At 44.1% G+C, this 24,936-nt stretch overlaps 1 protein-coding gene across 4 annotated transcripts in view; it reads left to right on the plus strand.

Annotated features, from left to right (window-relative positions):
- The window catches only part of SKAP1 (src kinase associated phosphoprotein 1), an 889,984-nt gene that overhangs the window by 765,357 nt on the left and 99,691 nt on the right, over window positions 1-24,936 (plus strand). For all 4 annotated transcript variants that reach the window (XM_073572419.1, XM_073572420.1, XM_073572421.1 and 1 more), the window contains one exon: window positions 7,915-8,030. In XM_073572419.1, coding sequence (XP_073428520.1) covers window positions 7,915-8,030 — 116 coding nt within the window. The remainder of the gene's footprint in view (window positions 1-7,914; window positions 8,031-24,936) is intronic.

Here is a 24,936-nt window from a genome sequence, read left to right on the forward strand (position 1 = left end):
GGTTAGGGTCAGGATTAGGGTTAAGTATGGTTTGGTTAAGGGTTAGGGTCAGGGTTAGGGTCAGGGTTAGGGTTAAGTATGGTTTTGTTAAGGGTTAGGGTCAGGGTTAGGGTTAGGGTCAGGGTTAGGGTCAGGGTTAGGGTTAGGGTTAGGGTTAAGTATGGTTTTGTTAAGGGTTAGGGTCAGGATTAGGGTTAAGTATGGTTTGGTTAAGGGTTAGGGTCAGGGTTAGGGTCAGGGTTAGGGTTAAGTATGGTTTTGTTAAGGGTTAGGGTCAGGGTTAGGGTTAGGGTCAGGGTTAGGGTTAGGGTCAGGGTTAGGGTTAGGGTCAGGGTTAGGGTTAGTTAGGGTTTAGGGTTTGGGTTAGGGTTAAGTATGATTTGGTTAAGGGTTAGGGTCAGGGTTAGGGTCAGGGTTAGGGTTAGGGTCAGGGTTAGGGTTAGTAAAGTCATGGTTTGGGTAGTGTGAGGGGCCACCTAAAAATGTTGGAAAAAAACGCAAACGCGGTAAAAACGCGCTAAAAACGCATACAAACGCATAAAAACGCTGCGGTTTTTTCATGCATGCTCATAAAAATGCTTGAAAAAAACGCAGCAGTTGTATGCTTATGTATGCGTTTTTTCAATGCGTTTTTTTGCGGGAAAAACGCGCTGCAAAAAAAAGCAAGTGTGAAACTAGCCTTAGCCTTCATTTTTCCAAACTAAATAACCCCAAATGTAATAACCTGTGTATTGCAGACCCCCCAGTTCCCAAATAACCTTGGTCGCTCTTCTCTGCACCCGCTCCAGGTCAGTTATGTCTTTCTTATACACCAGAGACCAGAACTGTACACAGTATTCTAAGTGTGGTCGTACTAGTGACTTGTATAGAGGTAAAATTATGTTCTCCTCATGAGCATCTATGCCTCTTTTAATGTATCCCATTATTTTATTTGCCTTTGCAGCAGCTGCCTGACACTGGCCGCTAAATGTGAGTTTGTCATCCACCCATACACCCAGGTCTTTTTCAGTGACAGTTTTGCCCGGTGTTTTACAATTAAGCACATAATTATACATCTTATTTGCTCTACCCAAGTGCATGACCTTACATTTATCCCCATTAAAGCTCATCTGCCATTTATCAGCCCAAGCTTCTAGTTTACATATATCTTCCTGTAATATTAAATTGTTCTCCTTTGTATTTATTACCCTGCAGAGTTTAGTGTCATCTGCAAATATTGAAATTCTACTTTGTATGCCCCCTACAAGGTCATTAATAAATGTTAAAAAGAAGCGGGCCCAATACTGACCCCTGTGGTACCCCACTGTTAACCGTGACCCAGCCAGTGTGTGCTCCATTAATAACCACCCTTTGTTTCCTATCCCTGAGCCAGCTCTTAATCCACTTACACATATTTTCCCCTATCCCCATTGTTCTCATTTTATGTATCAACCTTTTGTGTGGCACCGTATCAAAAGCTTTTGAAAAGTCCATGTACACCATGTCCACTGCGTTTCCTTGGTCCAGGCTGGAACTTTACCTCTTCATAGAATCTCATCAGATTAGTCTGACAGGAACGGTCCCTCGTAAACCCATGTTGATATATCGTATGTGATTGCTGAAGTCAGTCAATGCCCACAGTGGTGCTGAAGAGCTGGCATCAATGTTCAATGATGGGAGACACATTGCTAGTATGCTGCTGTGTGATTGGCTGCAGCAGTCACATGGTGACCACTTGTATGTGAGAGCTGTGAGGATCACCAGAAATAGCATTATTCCTGGATCTTTGGTGCAAATAAGAGATCAGAAGTATTTGGTTTGGTATTTTACCCCATTTTTAGCAGTTTTTAAGTTGTAAAATTTCAATATAAATAACCAAAATTAATCATCAGTTAATTAAAATACAGACATCACAAGAACTTCACTAAATTATTATGATATTGACTGTCCTCTCATTATCAATTACTATGCGCCTATATGCAAATTGCCTCTTCAGAGAAAAAGAGGACTTGAACTCTATAGCGCCACCTGTTGGTAGTAGCGATCCTACAAGTCACAATCAACCCTTTAACGAGTCTTATAATATGACTTAGGATAAAAGCCAAATCAGAATCTCAATTTGCAGACACAGTGTTTCGAGCTATTGGATCTCGTCCGTGCAAAGTCAGAGGAGTATTGCACGGCGAATAAGCCTCCTTACCTTGACAAGCCAGAGCTGGCATGTCACTCTCCACAAGGAGAACCTTAGACCTCAGTCCAGAGCCTCTCACCTAGCCAAGTCAGTTCTCATACTTTGCACTGACGAGAGCCAATAGCTCGAAACACCGTGTCTGCAAATTGAGATTCTGAATTGGCTTTTATCCTAAGTCATATTACAAGACTCGTTAAAGGGTTGATTGTGACTTGTAGGATCGCTACTACCAATAGGTGGCGCTATAGAGTTCAAGTCCTCTTTTTCTCTGAAGAGGCAATTTGCATATTATTTTCCCAGAGGACCATTGCATGCGAATAAGCCTCCTTACCTTGACAAGCCAGAGCTGGCATGTCACTCTCCACAAAGAGAAACCTTACCCCTTAAGGCCCCTTTACATTTAGCAATGCACCAGCGATCCAGACCACGATACGACCCGGTCAGGCTCCCTGGTGCATCGCTAAATGATCGATAGTGAGCTGCCACACAGGCAGATCTCACAGTGATGCAGCAGCGATACAGCGGTCATTACTTATCTTTCAGACACGGCGATCCTGACGTCCTCCCGTCCGCATCCACGCGTCGCTCGTCGGTGCCAGCAGGAAGCGTCCAACGAGAAATGGAGCTGCGCGATCTCGCACGATCAGCGACAGACAGCGGGGGGGCTGGTTGGAGGTAAGTATCACACATAGCGATATCGCTAGCGATATCGCTAGCGATATCGCTGCTGCGTCACCAAATCGGTGATGCTTAAAGGGGGTTTTACACTAAGCAATATCGCTAGCAATATCGCTAAAACGTCACTGGTTTTGTGACATTATAGCGATATTGCTAGCGATATCGCTATGTGTGATACTTACCTCCGACCGGCTCCCCCGCTGTCCATCGCTGATCGCGCGAGAATGTCCGGCTCCATTTCTCGTCGGGCGCTTCCTGCTGAGACTTCCTGCTGTGACGTCCAGCGACGCGTGGAGGCGGGCCGGAGGACGCAGGATCGCTGTGTGTGAATGGTAAGTATCGTGCGCTGCGTCGCTGCTGCATCGCTGTGAGATCTTTCTGTATGAAAGCTCACTAGCGATCATTTAGCGATGCACCAGCGATCCTGACCGGGTCGGATCGCTGGTTGGATCGCTGGTGCATCGCTAAATGTAAAAGGGCCTTTAGCGATATTGCTAGCGATAGTGCTATGTGTAAAACCCCCTTTAGACCTATGCTCCTACCTGTATTTTAAAGTAGTTAACCAATCTCATAATTGACTTACACTGATTGGCTAGCTCAGTGATCAGCTCTGAGGCTGTCCGATCAAGATCTTATTTTATAAGTTGTCTTAAGCTTTTTTGCCTGTGGGAAATTTTTATTTAGTAGGTATGTAAGGTATTGCACTCACTTTTGAAGTGAATAAGGTTGCATTGCAAATCCTGCGCAGCTCAGTGGTTAGCACTGTTGCTTTGCAGCGCTGGAGTTCTGGGTTCAAACCCCACAAAGGACAACATCTGCAAGGTGTTTGTATGTTCTCCCATGTTTGAATGAGTTTCCTGTCACAATCTAAAGACACACTGATAAGGAATTTAGATTGTTGCCTATATAAGTACTAAGACGTCCATTTTAAATAATGAAATAACCCTTTTAAAAGTGAATCTGTCAGGAGGGATTTGCTATGTAATCTGCAGGCAGCATGGGCTGAGACACTGATTTTAGCGATGTGTCGCTTATTAGGCTGTGTGCTGCTGTTTTAATACAATGAGTGTTTTATCAGCAGATTAAAACTTCCGGACTGGTGTCCGCATGTGCTATCGTCCAACCACAGCACTGATTAGCAGTTTACTGTCAATATACAATGTGCACAGAAAACTGTGGTGTGAGTGGAGTTAGCTTTCTGAATTCTGCTACATCTAAGAACTCTGTGACACAACTGCTGCACCCAGTATTATTATTATTATTATACATTTTTATAGCGCCATTTTTTCCATGGCGCTTTACATGTGAAAAGGGGCAAATATAGACAAGTACAATAAATATGAGCAATACAAGACACACACAAGTACAGAAGGAGGGAGGACCCTGCCCGCAAGGGCTCACAGTCTACAGGGGATGGGCGAGGATACACTAGGAAAGGGTAGAGCTGGTCGTGCGGCGGTTCAGTAGACTGAGGATCACTGCAGGTTGTAGGCTTGTCGGAAGAGGTGGGTCTTCAGGTTCTTTTTGAAGGTTTCCATGGCAGGCGAGAGTCTGATATGTTTGGGTAGAGAGTTCCAGAGTATGGGGGAAGCACGGGAGAAGTCTTATATGCGGTTGTGGGAAGAAGAGATAAGAGGGGAGTAGAGAAGGAGATCTTGAGAGGATCGAAGGTTGCGTGTGGGTAAGTACCAGGAGACCATGTCACAGATGTATGGAGGAGACAGGTTGTAGATGGCTTTGTATATCATAGTTAGGGTTTTGAACTGGAGCCTCTGGACGATAGGAAACCAATGAAGGGCTTGGCAGAGAGGAGAGGCTGGGGAATAACGGGGAGACAGTTGGATTAGTTGGGCAGCAGAGTGCAGGATGGATTGGAGTGGTGCCAGAGTGCTAGAGGGGAGACCAGAGAGTAGGAGGTTGCAGTAGTCGAGGCGGGAGATGATAAGGGCGTGCACTAGTGTTTTTGAGGTTTCATGGTCAAGGAATGCATGGATCCAGGAAATATTTTTGAGTTTGAGATGGCAGGAGGAGGCAAGGGTTTAAATATTTGGCTTGAAAGAGAGGGCAGAGTCAAGGATCACCCCGAGGCACCGAGCATGCGGGACTGGCGAAAGTGAGCAGCCATTCACATTGATGGATAGGTCTGGTGGAGGGGTAGAGTGAGATGGGGGAAAGATTATGAATTCTGTTTTGTCCATGTTCAGTTTTAGAAAGCGAGCAGAGAAGAAAGCTGAAATAGCAGACAGACATTGTGGGTTTTTGGTAAGTAAGGAGGTGAGGTCAGGTCCAGAAGGGTAGATCTGCATGATATCGGCATAGAGATGATACTGCAACCCATGGGATTCTAGGAGCTGTCCCAGGCCAAAGGTGTAGATGGAGAAGAGTAGGGGTCCTAGAACTGAGCCTTGAGAAACACCGACAGACGGGGCAAGGTGAAGAGGTGGTCTGGGAGAGGGAGACACTGAATGTTCGGTCTGTTAGATATGATGAGATCCAGGATGGGGCCAAACCTGTGATGCCAAGAGAGGAGAGAATCTGGGGCAGGAGGGAATGGTCCACAGTGTCGAAGGCAGAAGACAGGTCCAGGAGAAGGAGGACAGAGTAGTGTCGCTTGCTCTTGGCGGTTAGTAGGTCATTGGTGACTTTAGTAAGGGCAGTTTCAGTTGAGTGCTGCAGTCGGAAGCCTGATTGTAAGCGGTCAGTAAACTAAGTGATACATCAGTGGAGTCTCTCTTCCTACATTATGCTGCGTTCATATGAGAAAGCAAAACCTGGTGACAGATTCCCTTTAACATGACCAGTGGCTTTTCATATAGGATTTTGCATGTTGTATTTTAACCCCTTCCTGACATGCGCTGTACATATATGGAGCTGCGTTCCCGCAAACCGCTGTATAGGTATGGCGCCACAATCGTGCGGGCTCACACTGAGCGCCACTGCGATCGGGTGTGGATGTCAGCTCTATGTGAGAGCTGACACCCTGCAGCAATGCCCACGATTGGTGCTAGCACCGATAGCTAGCGTTTAACCACTTTTATGCCGCTGTCAAGTGACAGCGACATTGAGGAGCATCGCAGAGGGAATGAGCATTGCACAGTATCAGACCAGCGATCTGTCAGTATAAGGATGATGTCCCATAATGGGACAATGTAAAAAAGTTATTAAAAAGTGTTTAAAAAATATCTTCTAAAAAATCCCCACATAAAGAACAGAGCAAAGAAAAAATATTATTCCATTAAATACATTTCTTTGTTAAAAAGAAAGAAAAAAAAAAGGACACATATTTGGTATCGCCTTGTTCGGAACGACCTGACCTATAAAACTGTCCCACTAGTTAAGCCCTTCAGTGAACACCGTAAAGAAAAAGAAATAAAAAACAAGGCCAAAAAACTATGCTTTATCATCATACCATCAAACAAAAAGTGCAATAAAACACGATCAAAAAGACTAATATAAATAAAAATGCCACTGCTGAAAACATAATCTTGTCCCACAAAAAAACAAGCCGCCATAAAGCTCCGTTAGCGGAAAAATAAGAAATTTATAGCTCTCAGAATAAAACGATGCAAAAATAATTATTTTTTCTATAAAATAGTTTTTACTGTGTAAAAGCGACAAAACATAAAAAAATGTAATCGCACCAGACCAAAAAATAGTTGTCTAATCACTTAATACCGCACAAGGAACCGTGTAAAAAATAAAACCAATTCTTCACCTGCTGTTGATTTGTTCATTCTGCCTCCCAAATATCACAGTAAGGCTCGGCGCACATTTATCCACTGCTCTATTCTGAGCGCTTCCACCGGGGTTTCTGTGTAAATCTCTGAAATACATGATTCAGACAGAACCCGCTGCGGAAGATACCCTATAATGAGGCAGATGGAGGCACTGTGAATGCTGTCTGACCTGTGATCCAGCCGTGTCCGTCTTTTTAGGCAAGCATAAAAGCTTGGTCGCCCACAGTTTTGTGCACTTACGAAAAGGACAATGCTGAACAGAGGCCAGATGGAGTCCAGAGTAACTCTGCTGCCGTGTGCCTTAATAGTGGTTTTCCCCCACATATGGGGTATTTGCATGCTCTGGAGAAATTGCACAACAAATTGTGTGGTCCATTTTCTCCTGTAATCCGTGTGAAAGTAAAAAAAAACAAAAACTGGATCTAAAGGAAAAAAAATTGTGAAAAAAGTTAAATATTTTTTTTTTTTCCTTCCATATTCTATTAATCACTGTGAAGCTCCTGAAGGGTTATTAAACTTATTGAATGTGGTTTTGATCACTTTGAGTTTTTAGATTGGTAACACTTTTGGGTATTTTCTGTCATATAGGCCCCTCAGAGTCACTTCAAATGTGATGTGGTTCCTAAAAAAAGTTTTGTAATTTTTGTTGTAAAAAGGGCATAAAAATTAAAAGTTTGAAAAGTGCTAAATTTTGACCAAATTTCTGACTATTTTCACAAATAAACGTAAGTCAGAAAGGTGAAAACAGGCTGTAAAAAGGGCATAAAAATTAAAAGTTTGAAAATTGCTACATTTTCACCAAATTCCCTTTTTTTTCCACAAATAAACGTGAGTCAATTGTGAAATTGGGTATAATCTTTCCTATTGTGGCCATTAAACTGTATGAACCACATGAAAGCTCATTCTGTGTCTAAAATTTTTTGACAAGTAGTAGAACTGAATATTTTAACCTTGTTTTTTGGATAAAGTAAAAGCAGAAAACAATTTTCTAATGTGGCAAATGTTTATAAAGGTGTATTGTTAGACTTTTAATGTTTCTGCATAAAATATCAGTTCTGTGTGCTGCAGTGGGATGACACTAATAGGCTTTGATGGTGTGAATAAAAAGCTCATTGACAGGCAGCTGTAATTTACCAGATTGTGATGTAGATAGGAAATGAATGCATTGTGTCACTTCTGTTGTCAATACTGTAAAGATTTTGATCGTCTTTTTTAGATAAGTTCCCTATAGAAATGTGATATCTCTGTGTTCACAGAAATGATGCTGTGTATTCAGATAAACGTTCTGTTTGTCTTGTCTAATATGTGCACTTGTATTGCTTTCTTCAGCAGGGGAGTCTGTAATTAACTATGCAGATTATTACCAGGGACTCTGGAATTGCAAGAGTGACAAGAGTGATGAGCTGTCATTCCAGCGTGGAGACATTATCCGTATCCTAAGCAAGGTAAAAAAAAATGAGTAAAGGAAGAGTGTCATATTTGAAGAACATAAGCACATAGAAATCCATTATGCCCTATATATATCTATATTGATTTAAATGTGATAATATAGTTTATTCAAAAATTATTATTTATTTATATAGCTGTATATGAGTGGTTACATACAAAACAAAAATATCACGCGAGATGGACAGTGATGACAACGTGAGTACATATTAAAGTGTGCATACAACATTCACATTAACACAGCATGGAATTTTTTAGTGCTATAGGGCATTTCTGGCTTTAAAATAAATAAATAGAAACATTCTATTTTCAATACTAATAATAATGCATAAAACCAAATACTGTATATATTATAGTATAATATTTGAAAATAAACAATCCTTCATTTGTGTTCTGTTGAAGCAGTGATGTGAATGTGTTACTACGGTGTTTCTGTTGTTTTAGCATGACTCTTTCAGCTCCGTGTCTGTTTACTGAGCATGTGTCCAGCTGCAGACTATTGATGATGCCACACATGCTTAGTAGCAGGATTCCTACAAGAAGCCTGGAAATGTGATGTTATTGCTGATATTTTGATCACTCCGGCGCTGGCCTCTGGAGCAGGTACAGGGCAAACCACATCAGCCCCATCACCATGAGACCGCCCCCTTGATGCAATAAACCTAGAGAAATATTAAAGGTGTGGCAACTGGAAAGTGACTCCTTTGAAAAATTGTTATATAGGGAAGCCTAGAAGATGCATATCCATTACTAATCCTATAGTTATATTGTAAGTAAAAACACAGCCAGAATAAAGTCCTTTATTTGAAATAAAAAAAACACACACTTTTACTTTTTTTATTTAAAAATAGCAAACACCGTTATACTCGCCTAACATCCATTCCTTTGAAGCCATGGACTCCTCTAAAAAAGCAAAAATAAAAAACAACCATATCCCTCACCAGCAGGGCCGGCCCGAACGTATAGGCGAACTAGGCGGCCGCCTAGGGCGCTGACCCAAAGGGGGCGCCAGAGAAAAAATAGAAAAAATTATAAAAAATCTTTTCAAAAGGCAAAAAGTTTTAGGGATGGAAAGAAAAGTGTACATATTTAAGGGCAAATATGACGCAAGAGAGGTTGGTTGGGTTGGCAACAATTTCGATAGAATCTGAAGTTGCTAAACAAATTAATCTCGGTGACTTAGTGTCATCTTTTTAAAAAAAAAGGCAAGCAAACAAAAATTTTAATTACCTATGGTCGTTTTAGTTTTGTGTTATTGATTACTTTGTATATATTTGTCCTATACAACTTCTCAGAAGATTAAAGAGTTAGGAGAGAGTTAATTAATCATTGTTGTTGTGGTTTATTTTGCTCCTAAATTTATATCCCAAGTTTTCATCTACTGCCAAGAATAGTAGGGGCGCAACAAAATAGTTTCGCCTACGGCGCCATAATCTCTCGGGCCGGCCCTGCTCACCAGTCTGGAGTTCTGTCCCATGCTATAATCCATGTCTGGGATAAATAGTTTTCAACCTGGACGGTGCCAAGATGCAACTGTCCAGGCTGAAGACCACGGGAGAATGAGATGCTGCTAGCACAGCGTCAGTGACCAGCGGTGAAGTCATAGTGGTTCCCGCAGGTCACTGAGGCTGCATTCCCAACCAGGCCCCTGAACTGTGTTGACATAAATCTCAACGCTGTATCGTGAAACGTTTTCTCAGGTTGATAGTGGTGATCTCACTGAGGTCACCGCAGTTCAGGGGTGACCTCAGAGGTTCATTATTTTCAGTTTTTTACAGAAGACGATAGACTTAACCCCTTAATGTCCAATGACGGGCAGACTATGTCATTGGACGCCTCCCCCTGTTTGGTGTGGGCTCCGGCGAAGAGCCCGCATCTTTTCTGGCACATGACAGCTGATCTGATCAGCTGACATGTGCCCGGAACAGCCACGAGTGGAATCGCAATTCACCAGAGGCTGATAACATGTTAAATGCCGCTGTCAAACTCTGACAGCGGCATTTAACATGCAAGCGCAGGAAGTGCGTCATTACCTTCTCCCATGGGCACCCGTGTCACATAACCGCGGATCACCGATGGGATGGCATGACAACCCGGGGTCAGCAGGAGATCCCTGTGGTTGTCATAGCCGATAGCTATGAGCGCTGCCCAGCGGACGGCGCTCATAGCAATTGAGCATATCTGTTCAAATCAAATCCCTTTCACCCCATTCAAAATAAAATAAAAAATATACACATATTTGCTATCAACGCGTTCAAAATCGCCAAATCTATCATTATATAAAAATAATTAATCCAATCGGTAAATGGTGTAGCAAGAAAAAAAATCAAAACTCCAGAATTACATCATTTTTGTCGCTCCAACATTGCACTAAAATGCAGTAGCGGGCGATCAAAAGATCAAAATGGTATCAATAAAAATGTCAGATTGGTGCGCAAAAAAATAAGCCCTCACACAGTCCTAGATCCTGAAAAATGGAGATGCTATGGGTGTCGGAAAATGGCAATTTTTTTTATTTATTTTTTTTTTTTTTACAAACTTTGGAATTTTTTTTCACCGCTTAAATAAAAAGGAACCTAGACATGTTTGGTGTCTGTGAACTCGTAATGACGTGGAGGATCATAATGGCAGGTCAGTTTTAGCATTTAGTGAACATGGTAAAAAAAAATACGGTAAATAAATAAATAAAAACAATTGTGGACTTGCACTTTTTTTGCAATTTCACTGCATTTGGAATTTTTTTTACCCCTTTTACAGTACATGATATGGTAAAAACTTGGTGACTTCAAAAGTACGACTCGTCTTGCAAACAACAAGCACTCACATGGCCATATTGACTGAAAAATAAAAAAGTTATGGCTCTGGAAAGAAGGGGAGGGAAAAATGAAAATGCAAAGCCAAAAATACCCCTGGTCGATAAGGGGTTTATGTCATGTCGGACACGGTTCGCACCAGGTTGTCCGGCAGACAGCGGTAATACCCCACCCTACCACTTTGTTCTCAGCGGCGCCGGTTGGTCTTCTGATCCGGCTTGGATTGGATTGACCAGGTTGTTAGTCTGGGTGAGGGCTTAGCCGCGCCCCCGCCTTTAAATTGTCCTGCGTGACTATGGGCGTTGCCGACTATAGCTCTTGCCTTGTGCTAGTGTTACCGGTCTGAAGGGGGCGTCTTAGGAGCATACAATATCTGGTGTAGTATATTCCGTTGTTGCCATTATTTCCTCCCTGCGTGGTATTATTTGGTTGCCCTTGCACCTTATTGTTTTCTCTTGTGTGTACGTGGTGTGGTGCGTTTCCCTTACCCTTGTCCATACTTATTTGTGGGGTCTGGTGTTTGGTCTCTTCACTGGGTGGCGGGTGGTGGGTTCAGCTTAGGGCTGGACAGGAGACAAGGACAGGGTGGAGGCCCAGGCAGGCACACCTTCAGTGTAAACCCTGGGTTGAGGGAAAGTCAGGGTTTCCACTAGTCTGAGGGACACCGCAGGGGCCCCGGGGTTCAGCCTAGAGTTACCTAAGCTTCCCGTGACAGTTTATTTCTGTCTGTGTCTTTATTTACAATATCACTATATGATTAGTAATGGATAGGCGTTTTATAGACCTCTCCATTACTAAACCGTGGCCTTGATGTTTCCAGTCAAACAAAAGTGACATCAACCCCACAAATATGAACCCCACTTGCAACCATTACGAGGCAAGTGGAAGAGTCAGGCAAAGCACCAGAATTGGCTCATCTAATAAATGCGCCTTTTCAGGGGTGGCTGCAGGCTGCTATTTTTAGGCTGGTGGGGGCAATATCCATGGCCCCTTATTTGTCTGAGAATACCAGCCCCCCAGCTGTATGCTTTAGCTTGGCTGGTTGTATTTGTGAGGGCTCGTTTTTTGTGCAACAAATTTTACCTTTTTTAAACTATGTCTTCATTCACTGTTTAGTCCCACTTAGAGACTTAATTATGGGTGAACACGCTCTTAAAATTTCAGTATTGCGGTGTATTCTGTAAGCATGTAATAAATTCTTGAAGTTATGTCAGAGCACGGTTGTTAATTCCAGCTGGGCTACTGTGGGGATCATGCTCTCACTATGACTTACATTTCACAGTGAAACCTACAAGAAAACAGGTGTGAAGCAACCAAAAGTGAAATAAAATGAAATTTTATTGAAGACACACAATGCAAAATGAGAAGGAAATTGAAAAGAGATGTTACAACAGAGGTAGACTCCACTAAGGATGCCTAAATAGAAATGAAATAATTGCCAACAACCAAAATACATATGTGTTGTGAGTTCATTTTCCCCTTCACCATTGAGGTCTGATGAACTCCCTCTTCTGGTGAAGGAAGGTAGTGAGGCTGATTACCAAGCACCTGAGCAGAATGATGATGACTGGGTATAAGGCAGCCGACGCCCTTCTGCCTTGCGGGTGATTTCTCTGAGGGATTCTAGGAGACCAGTCTGATTCCTGCTCCTTGAAAGCTAAGTTTTCTGCTCTGCTTTTTGCATTTGTGTTTTGGTTTTGTTTTGCCTTATTTTTCTGGATTTCTGCCATTTCCTGCTGGGGTGAGCTGAATTCCTTTTTGCTCTGTCTTCAGAAAATACCTGAGTACTGATATAGTCTTTTTGAAGCCTAGCGTCTTCAGGGCTTTTTTCCCTATCAGTCTGTTGGCTCTTGTTTTGGTAGGGTTTTGGCGGATTGCAGACAGCAGCTTTTCTATCCTGTCCTATTTAGTTAGCTTGGGCCCCATCATTTGCTCAGCCTATCTTTCTATCTGTGTGAGTGTTTTTTCATCTTGCTTCACCGTCATTATATGTTGGGGGCTGCCTATTGCTTTGGGGTCTGCTCTGGGGCAGTTTAGATTTCCCCTTCTGTCTTTAGGCTATTTAGTTCTCCGGCTGTGATCGAGGGGTCTAGGGCACCGTAGGAACCCCCCACGGCTACTGCTAGATGTTGTTGATAGGTTCAGGGGTCTGCAATCCGATAGCTGCCAACTTCTCTGGTTTTCTGGACTTAGTTAGTATTTCTGTTTTTGCCTCCTACGGTGACTCATTCATAACAGAATCACCCGCAATACCGCAGATCCTAGGGTACTCAATAGCAGGAAAGAATTGTAAAAAAAAAAAAAGTGTGTATATTTTTTCCTCTATATCTCTGAGGCCGTAGGGGGAATTTTTTTTTCCTCTCAATGGAGATAAAGCAATTGTCTGATCGTGTGGAGCAGCTCACTGTGGAAGTGCGGGGAATTTCCGCCTACCTTGCTCATTCACATGCTGCTGAACCAAAGATCCCTACTCCTGATGTGTTTTTTGGGGATCGGTCTAAATTTTTGAATTTCAAAAATAATTGTAAATTATTTTTTGCCTTGAAGCCTAACTCGTCAGGGAGCTCTGCGCAGCAGGTTAAAATTGTCATCTCTTTGCTGCGTGGCGATCCCCAGGATTGGGCGTTTTCTTTGAAACCAGATGATCCTATTCTGACTAATGTGAACGCATTTTTTCAAGCCTTGGGGTTGTTGTATGACGAACCTAATGCTATTGATCAGGCTGAAAAGACCCTGTTGGCATTGAGCCAGGGTCGAGATTCTGCAGAATTGTACTGTCAAAAATTCTGAAAGTGGACGGTCCTTACTACCTGGAATGATAATGCCTTGGCAGCTCTCTTTCGGAAGGGTTTGTCAGAAGCCGTAAAAGATACTATGGTTGGATTTCCTGTTCCCTCTGGTCTTGACAATTCTATGTCATTAGCCATTCAGGTTGATCGGCGTTTACGTGAACGCAGGACTGCATGAGAGGTGTTGCCACCTGTTGAACAAGTGTCTGAACCTATGCAATGTGATAGAGTTTTGTCCAGGGAGCAACGTCAGGAGTTCAGAAGGCGTAATAAGCTGTGTTTTTTTTGTGGAGATGCCTCGCATATTATTTCTGTCTGTCCTAAACGAGAGAAACGTTTTGCACACACGTTTTCTGTGGGTGGTGTTCAACCTAAGTTTCTTCTGGCAATTACTCTGATCTGCTCCCTGTCCATATTTTCCGAGAAAGGCTTTTGTGGATTCGGGAGCAGCCCTGAACCTAATGGACTTGGATTTTGCTAAACGTTGTGGATTTCCGATGACACCTCTGCGGACGCCTATCCCTTTGAGGGCGATTGATGCTACTCCTTTGGCGAAAAATAAACCTCAGTTTTGGACCCAGGTGGTAATACTGGTCGCCCCAGACCATCAAGAAAATTGCAGATTTTTGGTGTTGCATAATTTGCATGATACCATTGTTCTGGGGTTTCCCTGGTTGCAAATTCATAATCCAGTTTTGGATTGGAAATCTGTGTCTGTGGTGAGTTGGGGTTGTCGGTGTGCCTTTAGTGAGGCTCCGTTTTTTTCCACCTCTCCTCAGTTGCATGATGTTCCTGACTATTTGGCGGACTTTTATGATGTATTTAGTGAGAATGAGTCTGCGTCTTTGCCTCCTCATAGGAGTTATGACTGTGCAATTGAACTGAGCCCGGGGTGTAAATTTCCCAAGGGTCGGCTCTTCAATTTATCTGTACCCGAGCACGAGGCTATGCGATCCTATATTAAGGAGGCGTTGGAGAAGGGTCATATTAGACCATCCTCTTCACCCTTAGGTGCCGTTTTTCTTTTCGTGGACAAAAAGGATGGTTCATTAAGGCCTTGTATTGATTATCGTGCCCTCAACAAAATTACTATTAAATATCAGTATCCGTTACCCCTGATTTCGGATCTATTCTCCAGAGTTAAAGGTGCTTTCTGGTTTACCAAGCTTGACCTCAGGGGGGCGTATAATCTTATCCGCATCAAGAACGGGGATGAATGGAAGACGGCGTTTAAAACTCCGGAGGGACATTTTGAGTACCTGGTGATGCCTTTTGGGCTCACTAATGCCCCTTCTGTCTTCCAGTCCTTTATGAATGATATTTTCCGAGACTTTGTGGATAAATTTTTGATGATCTATCTGGATGATATTTTGATCTTCTCCAAGGATTGGGATTCTCATGTGGAACATGTTCGGACTGTGTTCCGGATCTTGAGGGAGAATTCCCTGTATGTCAAAGGATCGAAATGCTTTTTTGGGGTACCGAGGATTTCATTTTTGGGATTTATTTTGTCTCCGTCAACTATTGAAATGGACCCGGCCAAGGTACAGGCCATTTATGATTGGGTGTTCAGCCCACTTCTTTGAAGGCCCTCCAGAAGTTTTTGGGTTTTGCTAATTTTTATCGGAAATTTATAGCAAAATTTTCTAGTATTGCCAAGCCATTGACTGATCTGACTAAGAAGGGTGCTGATGTGTTGAATTGGTCTCCGGAGGCTGTTTCTTCCTTTCAGGAGCTGAAGCGAAGATTCACTTCTGCCCCGGTTTTGCGGCAACCTGATGTCTCACTCCCATTCCAGGTAGAGGTGGACGCTTCTGAGATTGGTGCAGGAGCTGTTTTGTCCCAAAAGGATCCTGTAACATCTAAAATGAATCCCTGTGCTTTCTTTTCCCGAAAGTTCTCTCCATCTGAACGTAACTATGATGTGGGGAATCGGGAACTGTTAGCCATGAAATGGGCATTTGAGGAGTGGAGACATTGGTTGGAGGGAGCTAATCATCAAGTCGTGGTCCTCACTTACCACAAGAATTTGATTTACCTGGAGTCGGCCAAACGCTTGAACCCTAGACAGGCTAGGTGGGCCTTGTTTTTTACACGTTTTGATTTTGTGGTCTCTTTTCTTCCTTGCACTAAGAATGTCAAGGCAGACGCCCTCTCTAGGAGCTTCTTGGCTGATTCTCCTGTGGTGACCAAGCCTGCTACCATCTTAGGCGAAGGGGTAGTTCTTTCTGCCATCTCGCCCGATTTGAGACGTGCTCTGGAAGAGTTCCAGGAGGACAAACCTGAGCGTTGTCCCAGTGGAAAGTTGTATGTTCCTGACCAGTGGAAGAAGAGAGTGATGTCTGAAGTTCATTGCTCTGCATTGTGTGACGTTTTTCGGAAAAGGACGTCCGAGAGTGGACCCTCTGGGTCGCGGATCTGGAGCCCCGGGGGTCGAGCGCTCCAGGTGAAGACCGACCCCTATACAGGGATCGTTTGGGGCAAGACCACCGAGGACAGAACCGCGACAGCCGGTACCAGGAGGGGCGGCTCAAGGACAAGAGGCGCCCGTAGGCACGAGTACTGGACTGAGAGGTAGAGGACCTAACAGGACTACTGGATGGGTAGACAGACAGGGAGCAGGTACTAGAGGGGAGAGGACCGGGAGGAAGCACACAAGGGGGGTACCAGAAGGGAGAACAGAGCGGTCATGCAGGGTGAACGAACACTGGGAACAAGGATGCAGAGCGGGGGCTGGAAGCCAAGGGGAAGACAGACGGGAAACAGGCGGCACTATAGGAACCGGTAGGGGGCCAAAGCGCAGCGTGGCGAGCGCACAGCAACTCTCAGGCGTCCTCTCAATAGAGAGCGCGCCAGAAATACCCTAGGGTCCGGAAGCGGGCGGTACGTGCCGCCCCCGGCGCCACCCCCCGTAGGCGGAAGAGGGGACGCTGGTGCGCGCGCGCGCCCTAAGGAAGGAGCGCGGTGCCGTCACAGGAGGGGAGGCAGAGCGTGGGAGCGCGCCGCGGCGAGGACGCCGGTAGGAGGAGGTGGCGGCGGTCGCCGCTGGAGGAGGGGCGGGAGCGGGTGCAGCCGTGACCGCCGACATGACACATTGGCTGGTCATCCAGGTATTTTTTTGGTAATAGAGATCTGGTGAGTCGGTCTTTTTGATGGCCCGCCTTGTCTCGTGATGTCAGGAATTTTGTGCAGTCCTGTGGGACTTGCTCCCGGTCTAAACCTTGTTCTCGCTCTAGTGGGTTGTTGATGCCTTTGCCGGTCCCCAGGAGACCATGGACCCATATTTCAATGGATTTCATCTCTGATATGCCTGTCTCTCAGAGAATGACTGTTATTTGGGTGATTTGTGATAGGTTCTCTAAGATGGTTCATCTTGTACCACTCCCTAAGTTGCCATCTTCCTCTGAGTTGGTGCCCCTGTTTTTGCAACAGGTGGTTCGCTTGCACGGGATTCCTGAGAACATTGTTTCTGACAGAGGAGTTCAGTTTGTGTCTAGATTTTGGAGGACTTTCTGTTCCAAGCTGGGAATTCAGTTGTCCTTCTCCTCTGCTTTTCACCCTCAGACCAATGGGCAGACGGAGAGAACAAACCAGACCTTGGAGTCGTATTTGAGATGTTTTATTTCCGCTGATCAGGATGATTGGGTTTCATTTTTGCCCTTGGCCGAATTTGCTTTAAATAATAGAGCTAGTTCTGCCACTTTGATGTCACCTTTTTTTTGTAACTTTGGGTTTCATCCTCGATTTTCTTCAGGGCAGGTGGAGCCTTCTGCCTGCCCAGGTGTTGACACTGTGGTGGAGAGAATGCACCATATCTGGGACCAAGTGGTGGATAAGTTATCTCTCTCCCAGGAAAAGGCCCAGCGGTTTTCCAACCGACATAGGACCATTGGTCCCCAGTTTAAGGTTGGTGATATGGTTTGGTTATCATCAAAAAATATCGCTATGAAGGTGGCTTCTCCTAAGTTTAAGCCTAGATTTATTGGACCTTACAAGATTTTGGAGATTATTAATCCGGTCTCTTTTCGTTTGGCTCTTCCTGTCACATTTAAAATCCATAATGTGTTTCATAAGTCCTTGTTGAAGAGGTTTGTTGAACCAGTTGTTCCTGGGGTGGCACCTCCGGACCCTGTATTGGTTGAAGGTAACATGGAATATGAGGTAGAGAAGATACTGGATTCCCGTCTGGCTAGACGGAGACTCCAGTATTTGGTTAAGTGGAAGGATTATGGTCAGGAGGATAATTCCTGGGTCTCTGCCTCTGATATTCATGCCAAAAGATTGGTGCGTGCCTTTCATCGGGCTCACCCTGATCGCCCTGGTGGCGTGGATGAGGGTTCGGTGACCCCTCCTCAAGGGGGAGGTACTATTGTGAGTTAATTTTCCCCTTCTCCATTGAGGTCTGATGAACTCCCTCTTCTGGTGAAGGAAGGTAGTGAGGCTGATTACCAAGCACCTGAGCAGAATGATGATGACTGGGTGACTGGAATTGCTGACTGGATATAAGGCAGCCGACGCCCTTCTGCCTTGCGGGTGATTTCTCTGAGGGATTCTAGGAGACCAGTCTGATTCCTGCTCCTCAAAAGCTAAGTCTTCTGCTCTGCTTTTTGCATTTGTGTTTTGGTTTTGTTTTGCCTTGTTTTCTGGATTTCTGCCATTCCCTGCTGGGGTGAGCTGAATTCCTTTTTGCTCTGTCTTCAGAAAATACCTGAGTACTGATATAGTCTTTTTGAAGCCTAGCGTCTTCAGGGCTTTTTTCGCTATCAGTCTGTTGGCTCTTGTTTTGGTAGGGTTTTGGCGGATTGCAGACAGCAGCTTTTCTATCCTGTCCTATTTAGTTAGCTTGGGCCCCATCATTTGCTCAGCCTATCTTTCTATCTGTGTGAGTGTTTTTTCATCTTTCTTCACCGTCATTATATGTTGGGGGCTGCCTATTGCTTTGGGGTCTGCTCTGGGGCAGTTTAGATTTCCCTTTCTGTCTTTAGGCTATTTAGTTCTCCGGCTGTGATCGAGTGGTCTAGGGCACCGTAGGAACCCCCCACGGCTACTGCTAGTTGTTGTTGATAGGTTCAGGGGTCTGCAATCCGATAGCTGCCAACTTCTCTGGTTTTCTGGACTTAGCTAGTATTTCTGTTTTTGCCTCCTACGGTGACTCATTCATAACACATATGCAGGTGACCATCCATACTCTTTATGCAAATCCAATTTACAAATAGTGAGGCATAACAATGCAGAGAAATAAATGTCAGAGCAATTCACAATCCGAGATGGAAGTGATGTGAAAAAGACCTAGATGGCTCAAACAATATGATTCATTGGATAGATCATATAGCATTACATGGATAGCAAAATAACCAAATATCGCAAAAGAATCTTTTGGGAATGATGAGACCTGCATGGACCCACCTAAAGATTCAAGCATACACCAATGAGCAATGTCGAGACCTATTTAATAATAACAATAATAAATTTTATTTCTATAGCGCTGACATATTCCGCAGCACTTTACATTTCAGAGGGGACTTGTACAGACAATATACATTACAGCATAACAATAATCACATAGATCATAACAGATACCAAGAGGAATGAGGGCCCTGCTCGCAAGCTTACAATCTATGAGGAAAAAAGGGGAGACACGAAAGGTGGGTGGTAACATTTGCCCTGATTGTATGGACCAGCCATAATGTTAAGTGTGTAAAAGTACGGATGCAGAGGGCTAATGGATGCATAAAGCATGTGGGAACATGATGCGGGGAACCTGGTTATGGTAAAAAACTTTTGGCTGTGCCACATAGGGATAGATTAGGTTAATGTTTTTTTTTTGTGTAATTCTTTATTTTATTAATAAAGAGAGATTACAGCAATACAGAAGCAAGACATGTTCAAATTTTGAGGTACAAGTCTGTATGTAGAATTACAGAGCATTAATTATACAGTTTTACTCTTTTCAGACAATATAACACTTAACGAGGTAAATAACCTAACTAAAACTAACCCATTACATAGGCAGGTATCCTTGATGCTCTAGGGCATACTTTACAAAGAAAAACAAGCTCTTGAGGTTCTCCGATAAAAATATTAGTGAAGAGGCCCGGTGAACTGCCCCCACCAGAATGTCACCTCAGCCGATACAACGCTCTCTCATGCACATCTGTTGTAATTATGACCTTAGATAGTTTGAAGAAATTGGCTCAGGGGCCCCCAGGGCTCAATCACTCCTCGCTACTTACTCGGCCGCCGTGGCACCCCCCAGCCTCCCCGCAGTGTCCTGGAAATGTATCCAAGGTGCCCAGGTTTTCTTAAATTTCTCATGAGATGACGAGTCCCAACTCGTGAGCTCCTCGAGTCTAAACAAATCTCTTATTTTACGTTTCCACTCTGTCAGAGTCAGGGGGGTTTGCTGTTTCCACCTAAGGGCGATCAATTGTTTTGCCGCTCCCAGCATCAATGGCGCTAGCTCATGCTTCTTAGGTTGGAAATTCTCTGAAGGTAAGGATAAGAGTGCCTCCGCCGCAGTCAGGTCTGCCTTAAGTATTCTAAGGTTCTTCATAAACCCCATGACATCTGACCAGAATTGGGCGAGAGTAGGACAGAACCAAAAAATGTGAGACAGGTTACCCCGCGACTCCCCACACCTCCAACACAGAGGGGAGCTAATCAGTCCCAAATGATGCAGTTTTTCTGGTGTGTGGTACCATCGCGATAGTAACTTATAAGCCGACTCTTGAAATAGAACACAACGGGAGAAGCCATGAGAAGCAGCACAGATCTTTTGTTTGTCCAGTGGGGATAAAGAAATATTTAGTTCCACTTCCCACGAATGTAGGAAAAGTGGCTGGGAGGAGTTTTCCTCATCTATGAGATTGGAATAGAATTTTGATACCACTTTCAGGACATAATGGTTAACCTTCTTCAATATTTCCAACCAGAGCCATTTAGTGGGCAACTGAGGAAGCGTTTTGATTTGACTCATAAAGTAAGTTACGTGTGAGAGTTGTAAATGGTTTATGGGACGTCGCCCCGCAGTCACTGGCCAGCCATTTGCGCATAGAATTTTCCCCTGTAATAGGTGAGAAATAGGTTTGTTTGGTAATGAGGACCAGAGTCCATACGGGTCTGTGAAATCTGGTATAAATATGTAAGGTATGAGCCCAATTGGAATTTTATCTAGGAAGTTGCAGAGGGGTGCTCTTATCGGTATCAATGTGCGTCTGGTGCATAGGATGGCCAGAAGGATATCTCCCAGATATCTCCCAGACCAGTTTTAGGTAGTGGGCAATCTGTCCACAAGAATTTTAGCGCATTCCTACCCATGAGCTGCATCTCTATGTGTGCATCCTGTCCTTTTTCTGCCCATTTTATTAATTTCAACCAGTTTGCCAATAAGATAGCCTGATGATAAGCCGTGAGATTAGGTAGGCCAACTACCCCTCTTCGCTTTGGGCGCGATAGGAGTCGCAAGGGCAACCTGGCCCTTTTGTGTCTCCAAACAAATTTCGCCATCAGGCGATCTAAAGCACGTAAGAATGACTCAGGGAGTTCGATTGGGATCATACTCATCACATAGAATATTTTAGGGAACACGTATGACTTCATCACATTTACCCTACCCAACCAGGACAAGAGAGGAACGTCGTATGTCTTTAAAAGAGTTTCAACGTGTTTTAACAGGGGGGGGGGGAGTTATACTGGAACAGCGTACAGGGGTCGTTCGAGATATATATCCCAAGGTACTTGAGTGTATTGCGTTGCCATGTAAAAGGGGCCAGGCTTTTCAGAATCTGAACATCCCTCTCCGTTGCCGTGATATTCAAAGCCTCAGATTTATCTAAGTTTATTTTAAAATTTGAGAGTTCTCCGAATAGGGAGAAGAGTTCCAGGACCCTAGGAACTGCAGTTCTCGGGTTAGATAAAAGCAATAAAAGGTCATCTGCGAAGGCAACCGCTTTCAATTCCAGCTGATTAATTTTAAACCCTTCAATCCCGGGGTCCTGCCTGATGGCTTGGATGAATGACTCCATCACTAAGACAAATAAAGTAGGGGAGAGAGGGCAACCCTGCCTAGTGCCATTATTGATGGCAAAAGGCGCCGACAATATCCCATTCACCCTGACCCTGGCTGTAGGGAAGGCATACAGTGACATGATTGCGTCTATGAAACGGGGAGGGAAGACAAACCTCTGCAAAACACAAGCCATATATCTCCAGCCAACACGGTCAAAAGCCTTTTCGGCATCTGTAGAGAGCAGGATAAGTGGTTGACGTGACTGCTTAGCGTAAGAGATGGCCTGTAGGACCTTCCTAGAGTTGTCCCTCCCCTCCCTTCCACGCACGAAACCAGCCTGGTCAGGGAGAACTAGATCAGCTAGAACTAGGTGTTTCTTTCAGTAGAGAAATCGGACGGTAATTACGGCACAGGGTCCCCTCCCTCCCCTCCTTAGGTAGCACCGTGATGTGTGCCTCCAGGGCCTGCGGAGGAGGAGTTGAGCCCGAAAGGAACAGGTTGAACAGTTCAACCAAATGTCTTATAGTAAATGATGGGAAAGTCATCTGGGCCCGGTGTTTTTCCTCCCGGGGTCGAGGCAATTGCCTCCTCTACTTCCTGGGTGGAGATTGGTGCAAGTAAAGTCGAATACTCAGAGGTGGGGATTACAGGTAATGTGAGGGTGGAGAGGAAGTCTTGTATGCGTTGAGTCGCACTGGGGGGGTCTCTCATATCCACATGGGGATCTAAGTTGTTTAGTGAGTGATAATATGAGCAAAATGCTTCAGCTATACCATCGTAGTCTGTCACAGTCTGTCCCCCCTCCGTATGTATTTGCCGGATGAAACATTTTTCCCTCTGTGCCTTTAACATTTTAACATTTTTGAGGTAAGCTTGCTTCCTCTATTCCCATGGATATATATTTTTTGCTTACAACGAGCATACATTTTGGCAGAACGCACGTTGAGTAAATCTTTAAGTTTTTCCCTTAATGACATCAGGTCTGCACGGACATTGTCTGACGTCCTCCATTTGTGTAAGCGTTCCATGGTGGCAATTTGATGTAAGAGGGAGAGATTAGGTTAATGTTTTGAGGCGGTAGGCGCAGCACGTGTATAGTCTTGAAGACGGGAGTGGGAGGTTCTGATTATTGAGGATGCTAACCTCAGGTCATCAGCAGAACGGAGGGCGCGAGTAGGATGGTATACTGAAACAAGGGAGGAGATGTAGGGTGGTGCTGAGCAATGAAGAGCTTTGTGGGTGAGGGTAATAAGTTTGTACTGGATTCTGGAGTGGATGGGTAGCCAGTGTAATGACTGCCACAAGGTAGAGGCATCGGTGTAACGATTGGCGAGGAATATGATCCTGGCAGCTGCATTCAAGACAGATTGGAGAGGGGAGCGTTTGGTAAGAGGGAGACCGATTAGAAGAGAGTTACAATAGTCGAGACGAGAATGAATAAGAGAAACAGTCAGAGTTTTTGCAGAATCAAAAGTAATAAAAGGTCGAATTCTAGAAATGTTTTTGAGGTGCAGATAACAAGAGCGAGCCAGTGATCGGATGTGGGGGACAAAGGAAAGCTCAGAGTCAAGTATGACCCCAAGACAGCGGGCATGTTGCTGGGGAGTAATAGTAGAACCACACACGGAAATGGCAATGTCGGATATAGGTACATTTGTAGCGGGAGGAAACACAAGGAGTTCAGTCTTTGACAGGTTTAGTTTCAGATATAGTGAGGACATGATGTTAGACACAGCGTTTAGACAATTGCCGGTGTTTTCTAAAAAGGCTGGCGTGATGTCAGGAGAAGAAGCGTATAATTGGGTGTCGTCAGCATAGAGATGGTACTGGAAACCAAATCTACTGATTGTTTGACCAATAGGGGCAGTATACAAAGAGAAGAGGAGGGGGCCTAGGACTGATCCTTGAGGAACCCCAACAGTAAGGGGAAGATGAGAGGAGGAGGAGCCAGCCTAGTTAAGAAACATCCAGGACATTGTGTCCTAATGGAGATGTGTCTATAGGATGTCATATAGTGTAAGTAATGAACATATAGGAAACACTCAGAGATATGAGTTCAAGCCGTCATATGAGAAAGTGCTGACTAGGGTTATATTAAAAATTAGAAAGCGGCAAACCCTGTGTGGAAGTCAGACCAGAAGAGCACAACTGACGCGCGTTTTGCATTCAGCTTCTTCTGAGGGGTAGGTTTTGTAGTTTTCCAGGAATGCCTTGTAAAATTTTTGTCTCATTATAGGTCTTCGCATTTTGCAACAACCTAATACTTCAGCAGGCTGTGCTTTTTTGTCCAGCATCTGTCAGATGTGAACAGAACCTGATCAAGTAAACAATGTTTGTGTTTATATACAAGATTTTCTGAAGGAAAAACACGGGTCATACAAAGTGTTAATACCTTGTGATACAGTCTACCAAGCATTAAGCAGATCCTATGCTGTGGATTAATTGATGATATTTTTTAAAGCTATATCCCAGACAGTGGAATCTAATTTAGGGGTCCGTAGCAACAGGAGATGCACTAACCTAAGAGGTCACTTCAGGACCACATCTGAATTCACCAGACTCGTTCTACCTTTACAGTGGACACACATATTAAGTGCATAATTATGCTTGTCTGAATGACTTGAATATGGTTCTGTCCATATCTCAGCGATCTGCTTTCCACCACAGTTTTTGGTATTTTCAGTGCAAAACGTTGTAGTTTGCAGCTTTCTTGTTTTTTAAAAAATACACAAGGCCTTATGGTAACCTGATGCACCTCATTACAGGTCATTGAGAGCTATTAAAATGTATTTGAGAACAGATGAAACGGTTCCATTATGAACACAAGTCCTGACTCTAATGTGGACAATACCCCGGACAGGCTACACTTGATGCATGATGCTGCATGTTTCACATACTGAAGGTGAAAGCTCTACAGCTTTTGCTTTTTTTCAGAGAAATTTACGTTTTGGGTACAATTTTTAAGGCAACAGCTATTTTATGTATACAGCTAACTTACCATAAACTAATGCACCAACTTAATTACTGCACCTATGTACAAACACTGTATTACACTATGCATGTGTCATCTGCTGGGTCTCCGGGAATGGGAACTAGTTTATTTCCCATAATGCTTTAATTCGGAGATGTAGGCGGTGGGAAGCTGAGGATACTTTCAAATGATCAAACCCTACAAATCACAGTGAGAAAAAGATCCAACTAGCTGTAAAGTAAAAGAGGTAGAGAAACCACTCTGACTTTAGGACAGCATTGCTGATAACTGTATCCGTCCCCTAGCAGTTTTTACACTACTGCG

Source organism: Dendrobates tinctorius, unplaced genomic scaffold (assembly GCF_039654945.1).
Source record: "Dendrobates tinctorius isolate UK_male_01 unplaced genomic scaffold, ASM3965494v1 ptg000032l, whole genome shotgun sequence".
Classification (NCBI taxonomy): domain Eukaryota; kingdom Metazoa; phylum Chordata; class Amphibia; order Anura; family Dendrobatidae; genus Dendrobates; species Dendrobates tinctorius.